The following is a 7,158-nucleotide window of genomic DNA, read 5'->3' on the forward strand; positions in this document are numbered from 1 at the left end:
GTTCCTCCAACTTTTGGTGTATCATCATAAGTCCAGACAACTCTCTGAGAAGCTGCCTTGATGTTCCTTGACTTTCCATTAAAGGTAAGAGAAAAAGTGGCACAGCTTCAAAATCCTACAAAATATATTTATCTTCTTTTCGTGTTTCCTAAAACACAGCAGAACTGCAGTAGATGCTTATGTTTTTTTCTAAGCTTGAAGCTGTTGCACTGAATGTCTCCATCATACATAGCTGCAAAGGATGTCAATATTTATGTGTGAACTGACTTACATGTGCTAATCAGTTGTGGATAACTTGCTTTCTATGGTAAATAATTTGACTATGTTGATAATTAAGCACTTTATAGATGCTGAAACATTAGCAAGTATATGGGTTTACTTAATAAAAGTGAAAATAAGAATGCACTTTGTTTGTGCAGTCTAACCGTCCTGGCAAATGAAAAGACATATTTGTGAAGACAAGAAGTCATTAATGCTGAATTGAGCGTGTTGTTTGAGCATGAGCTGGAGACAAACAGAGTTTTACCTTTACTATGTACATCTTTCTTTGTCATTATAGGTATGGATAACACGTGAGTTATAGTAGAATAATAGCTGCTTTTAAGTATAATGTAAGTCATATTTTTGTATCTAATGAAGCGCATTTGCACCTTTTACCGATGTTGTTAGGCTGGAAATCTCCACCAACAACACCATAATAATAATAATAATGTTTATCTTTTAGTCTGAAATGATGGATGTTTTCATATTAAGTATTTCATTGCAACCTTACTGAGTTCAGATTGAAGACAGCATGAATGCCACATTTAGATGTGAAACATCTCAAGTGTGTGTTTTTTAGTGTGTCAAATGTTATGGCACATTATTGTGCAAACTGTCCTAGGAATAGGAAAAGTTGTAGCATTTTAATCAATGAGCCATGAAGTCTAAATTAGATTAAAACAACATGCAACTAACAAGTAACTAGGAATAAAAAATAAGATACTATAGTACAGTTTTAAACTAGTGCAGTTAAACCAGTTAGGCAGTGAGTGTGGACTTTTTATGACTACATAATTAAGCAGCGGTTTCAGATAAATACCTGAAACCAAAAACAATTACCCTGTTCAGGTGATGCTGGGAAACTGATTTTCATAGTTTAACCCAGGATTAATGACTCTGGCATGCTATGAATTTGGTAATCAACAAGGTCCAACCATCAGACCCACTTGCCATGACAGGGTCAAGAGGGAGCTAGTGTCTTTCTCCAGTGGTCCAAGGACGAGAGGCAGGGTACACACAAGTCCAATTAACCTAACAGTCATGTACTTTTCATGGGTTAACCGACACCTTTGAGTTAATTGGGGGTGAACCTCAAACACAGTTTTCTTGCATAACATAAGAAAACTGTGCTACACATAATTGGCTTGGCTGATATCTTACTGATGTCAGCAAGATATCAGTAAGAGCCACGCTCAAATAATTTTGTGCAAGTATGGACATGATGTTGTGGATCTCCGGAGGACTGGAGGAGATTCCTGCAGCCTTCTCCACCAGGGGGCGTTCAGGAACATCGTGCTGGGCGTGGTCGGCGGATCCTACCGGCACACCTGCTGCCACTTACCTTGTTGGGAGGAGTATTTCAGGAGGACATCGTCAACACTCTTGTGCCAGAGTGTTAGTTCGTAAATGGTAGATCCAGTTTTATTGCTGACCTCAGACCACCAGCTCTGTTCTAAAATTCTGCTCTTGTGGCCTCGCCTCAGGTTTCGTTGCCGCGGAGTTGCCGGCATTTCTGTCCGTCTGGATTCCCTGTGGCCGGAAGAATCATCGAGACCACACGACCTCATCCTCCTTGTTTCCCGAAGAGCCTGTCTCACCTGTCCGCCCTCCAACGCCGCCGTCGCCCGTCCTCTCTGCTCCAACCCCTGATCCACCGTGCTGCCTATCCCTCTGAGCTCCGCTTTATCCACCAGCAAGTAAGGCCTCGAACCGCTGAACTTCCGTTTCCCTCCCGTCACTCTGTTCTCACTTCTGTGATCCTCTTCAGGAAGACCATTGGTCCGGTTCCGCCCTCCCGAGTGTCCCATCCTGGATGTTTTTTCACATTTTGCACTGTGTTTATAATAAATCACTGATCTTACTTTGGTCTCTCTAGTGTGTTCTGCGCATGTGGGTTAATCGAGTAAACCAAAACATGACACATGATAGGAATGTCAAACCATCACAGAGCTAATCAGGAAGGAGCAGTGTGACCCAGAAATGATCCAGATGAATGAGATGATGTATTTTGGTCGGAAAGGTGGGCAGATTGGCAAAAGAACAAAAGTCAAAGATCTTGTGAAGATGCAGGCTGAAGCTGCTAAGACAACGTGTCCTGTACCAACATTGGTTGAAAAGGACATTGGTTCTGGTGCAAATGGGATAAAACAACATTTACCCTAAACATACAACCAAAGGACTTGAAGAAAACAAAATAAATGTTTTAGAATGGCCATCACAAATAAATCAAAATAAATAAAATGTGCTAAATCTGTTATTTTCTGTTTTCCGTTTCCATGCTCACCTGAAGGTGGCATCATTAAGAAGACCTGCAGATTTAAGATCAACGCAGATCATCAAGGACACATTTTCTTGACTTTAAAACCAACGGAGCGTCTCTGAGTGCTGGCCAACAGATTTGTTGGATTAGCACAGATTCATAGTTTGTTTGGATCTAGACATGGAGCTAACAGGTCTGTATGCAAAGTGATTAAAGAAGCTTTTCTTTTTTGAATTTATGTGAAAATAGGGTAAATATTGAATGTAGCTGTTTTTTTAGTTATGTTAAAAATGAATTATTTTGTATAAGAACCTGCAGTAATCAAGAACAAATTGAGGAATATTGACAATGAATAATTTTCATGTTTTTTCTTGTTTCTGTGCCCTTCTTAGGACAGAGCAAACCATTGGGATCTTTTCACAAAATCCTCAGACTGGTTATGTTCAGTGTTTTTATTCTTGGATGTATTGTGACTGCCTTTTTCATGTACTATAAACCATCCCCCACTTTGTTAAACCATCTATTAGAGTCATCAGATTGCACAAAGAACATCCAGCATGTTGATACCGCAACCAATGACAAAAACATGACTATAGTTCTTCTTTGGATGTGGCCCTTTGGTCAAACCTATGAAATGAACGTCTGCAGCTCTGCCTTAATATCGGACGGAGTCGTCATCCATCACAGAGACATTGCTGGGGACCTGTCCAACTTGCCAAAATCACAGAGGCCTCCGTTCCAGAAATGGATCTGGATGAACTGGGAGTCGCCGACGCATACAGCCCGACTTCCCGGGCTTAATAACTTGTTCAATCTGACTCTCAATTACCGTCGAGATTCCGACATTAAAGTGCCTTATGGGTTTCTTGTAACAGCAGATACTGTGGAGGACTTTGTACCACCAAGCAAAGACAAACTGGTCTGCTGGATGGTCAGCAACTGGAGCCCTAATCACGTGAGGTCAAAATATTACAATGAGTTTAAAAACCTTATTAACATACAAACGTTTGGACGTGCCTTTAACAACTACATCGCTGACAAAGATTACAACCCTATTATGGCCAGTTGTAAGTTTTATTTGTCCTTTGAGAACTCAATCCACAAGGACTACATCACTGAAAAACTATACTTTCCCCTCTCTCTGGGCACAGTGCCAGTGGTTCTTGGCCCAACCAGAGAAAACTATGAGAACTTTGTTCCAAGAGATGCTTTTATCCATGTGGAAGATTTTAAGTCACCCAAAGAGCTGGCTGACTATCTGCTGACTATAGAAAGAATCTTCTAGTGAATTTTCATCTTTCCTTCTTTACCTCCAATTGCAGACAAGAAATAAGGAAGGAACACATCTAAGGTGACTGCTTGGAGAGCGGCTGTGTCTGTCTGAATCTTTTTGGCAATTCAAACTCAGGACAATACGAATCAAGAGGTGGGCCTACCTGATTGGAAACTCCTATATTATTATATTTATTTCCTTGATTCAAAATTGTTCACATTAGCCTTTTAGTTTTTCAATAGATCATTATTTTAAGTGCAGTAACATAAAAACAAACTGTATTAAGGAACAATAAGATGAAAGTTACGTTTACTTGTAAATACTAAACTTGGTCAGTTTCCATTTTGCAGCCAGGACACGACAAAACATCCTCTGGCAATTTACGCCTCACAATTTGTGTTTTGACACAGCTAAATTATTATTATGCTTTATAAATGTTTTTTAAGTTGGAAAAAATACTTTTATCATCAAACTCACTGACCTATTCCCTCAACTAGATTAATGAAGTCTAATCTTCCAAAAGCAAAACAATAAAAAGAACAAAGGACAAATAAGAATAAAGACCATAAACAATAAAATGATGCAATGATGCCACATGAACCGCAAGTGTAAAAATGATAGCTGTTTTATTTGTCCTTTGAGAACTCAATCCACAAGGACTACATCACTGAAAAACTATACTTTCCCCTCTCTCTGGGCACAGTGCCAGTGGTTCTTGGCACAACCAGAGAAAACTATGAGAACTTTGTTCCAAGAGATACTTTTATCCATGTGGATGATTTTAAGTCACCCAAAGAGCTGGCTGACTATCTGCTTCTTCTGGACAAGAACGAAGAACTGTACCTTGGGTACTTTAAATGGAGACGGCACTTTAAAGTAAATGTAGTCAAGTTCTGGGCAGAGCACACATGTAAGGCTTGTGATTACCTGAGACAGAAGAACGAATACAAAGCATTTAATAACCTTAATAAATGGTTCTGGGGCTGATGGACTATGCAGCACTCATCACCTCTTTATAATGTGGTACTCAGCACTTAGAGAAAAGTCAAACTGATAATTTAATGGAATATTTACATAAAGAATGCAAGTAAGCAAAAGTGAAAAGGAATGTAAAGTTAAACGTGAAGGTAATTTTTTATTTTTGGGAACAATGTTTGTACTTTCTTTAGATTATATTTTTACATGTTTTTAAGTCAGATTTGCATCTTTAATGCAGGAGATATGTCTCTGTTCAGTGTGTGAAGAAATATTGAAGCCACTTTCATAATTGTGCACATTTTGTGATAAGGAGAGCTGGATTGTTAACTGATCAATCAATCAATGATAAGTGAATGGGATTTTGTTTACATAGTCCTTAGATAGTCTTATTATTTGCTCAAATTTGTTTCCTCATATGTGAACGACATTGCTTTTTGTAACCACAAGGCAAAAACCAGCAATTCTAAGATATCTGATACCTTTAAGGTAATAAAAAAAACTTTCACTAGTCTAGAATTGATCAATAGTAAATGGTGTGTAATCCTTAAATATAGATTAATCCATTGTCCAGCAGTACATGAAAAGTTGAAAAGCCTCTCAAAATCCTTCTTTATACTTAAAATATTGTTTAGTAAAGGGTGTTCTTTCAGCATTTTAATTTACATTTGAATTAAAAGTTAACGTCATAACTGACAGAGAAAGCAGATCAGGTAAAACATGCACCAAAGTGTTTCTAACATCTCTGTAATGCGAAAAATATTTACCTGAATTGAAACTGAAGATCCCAGCAGTGGGCAGAACTTAACACAATATCATTGTTTGGTTAGAAGATGCACTTCTTTTCTACAAGGGTCCGGTCCTTATCCAGTGTGATGAAGATGCGACTGGATTTTTGAAGAAACAAATTGTGATGTATATATTTTTAATATTCAAATTTTATTATAAGAGTGTGGAAAGCAAACGGAGCTGGGATGTAACTTTGTTGGTGATTCTTTATACAATTAAGAGGTTTTAGGTAAAAACTGAGATACACTTTAGTGGAAAAACAAACCACAGGCACTGCTAGTAGCATCAGAGCATGAGGTATTTTTTGTATTAAATGCAGATGGCAGTCTGCTTTCATTACCTTATTGAGGAACTTGTGCCAAAATGAGCTACAGATTTTGGCCGGTCCAACATAAACTTTTGTTTACAGTTCTTCCTGTATAAAAACAAAGTGTCGTCAGTGTGTTTGGAAATTCAGGGAAAATATACTGTATTTTTTCTACCTTTTGTGGGTTTTGTATATTGTTAGATGTGCTCTGACTGTGTATGTGTATGTGAACGGAAAAATGAAGTGAATAAAGGTATGGGTAAATGAGCAAACTTGAATAAATGAAGAGTCTGGTCCTTTTAAAGCAAACATTAACATGTAAAACTGAGTTGAAACCAGATTTTTACATACACAGGACAATTCAGTTCAATTGAGTTTATTTATGTAGTACCGAATCGCAGCAAATGTCAACAACCTTCACCGAACAGATTTTGTTTGTATACAGAAACAAAAAGCCAGCTGTATCGAGTGATATTGTAATAATCAGAGTTGTTTGTCAAGGACAGAAATACAGAGCTGAAGAAGCGAGAAGGATAGTGAAATGGAAAATGGTAAATTACTTGACAATAGATAAGAGGCTGACTGGGAACCAGGTGCAGGGGTTTGAAGAGGCAGAACAGGCAGACTGAGAGAAGAAGACTAAACGATCTCCCACGCTTCATCTGAAGCGTTGACATCGGCTCTCGCTGACAGAGTCGCCATCTTGTTCCCTCACAGACACCAAGACCGGGTTGAACTATTTCACACAGAGCAGGCCTAAAGCCTTGATACTGCAAGTATTTTAAAAATTTAGATTAATGATAGGAAATTTCATAAAGCTGAACTCTAAGAAGAAGAAGAATTACTTTATTCATCCCAGCAGGGAAATTATTTCGCAGTTACAGCAAGAATTTTTTACACACAGATTAACACACACACGACGGGGGGAAATAAAAAGATTTATTTCCATCCACGGTTGAAATCATTTTTTGCAAATATCTTGTCCTGATGATGGAAGAGTCCAATCACTATGCAATACCTTCTCCAGAACATCAAACTTTCTCAATGGGGTGACCGGTCCATTTGGGAAAATGATGTCAGACTTTTCCTGAACTTTTCTTTCACAATTTCAGCTTGAAGAACCTCAGCATCTCATGTCATCAGGGAAGAAACGATCCATCAATAGTGTCACAGACCAACCAGCTTTTCACCAGGTATAGAAACATATTCTCCATTTATTTTCCCAAAATTTGTCAACAAAAATCCACCAAAAGCAAACCTCAAGTATCTAGAAAAATGGACCCAAAAGAAAGT

At 38.2% G+C, this 7,158-nt stretch overlaps 1 protein-coding gene across 1 annotated transcript; it reads left to right on the forward strand.

Moving 5' to 3' along the window:
- LOC102231995 (alpha-(1,3)-fucosyltransferase 9-like) lies at positions 1–6,100 on the forward strand. The gene is made up of 4 exons (XM_023352448.1): positions 1–84; positions 2,552–2,714; positions 2,914–3,779; positions 4,605–6,100. The coding sequence occupies exons 2-4, from the start codon at positions 2,702–2,704 to the stop codon at positions 4,779–4,781; spliced, it is 1,056 nt and encodes a 351-aa protein (XP_023208216.1). The 5' UTR covers positions 1–84; positions 2,552–2,701; the 3' UTR covers positions 4,782–6,100.
- Positions 6,101–7,158: the final 1,058 nt, after the last annotated feature.

Source organism: Xiphophorus maculatus, chromosome 19, assembly GCF_002775205.1.
Source record: "Xiphophorus maculatus strain JP 163 A chromosome 19, X_maculatus-5.0-male, whole genome shotgun sequence".
NCBI lineage: Eukaryota > Metazoa > Chordata > Actinopteri > Cyprinodontiformes > Poeciliidae > Xiphophorus > Xiphophorus maculatus.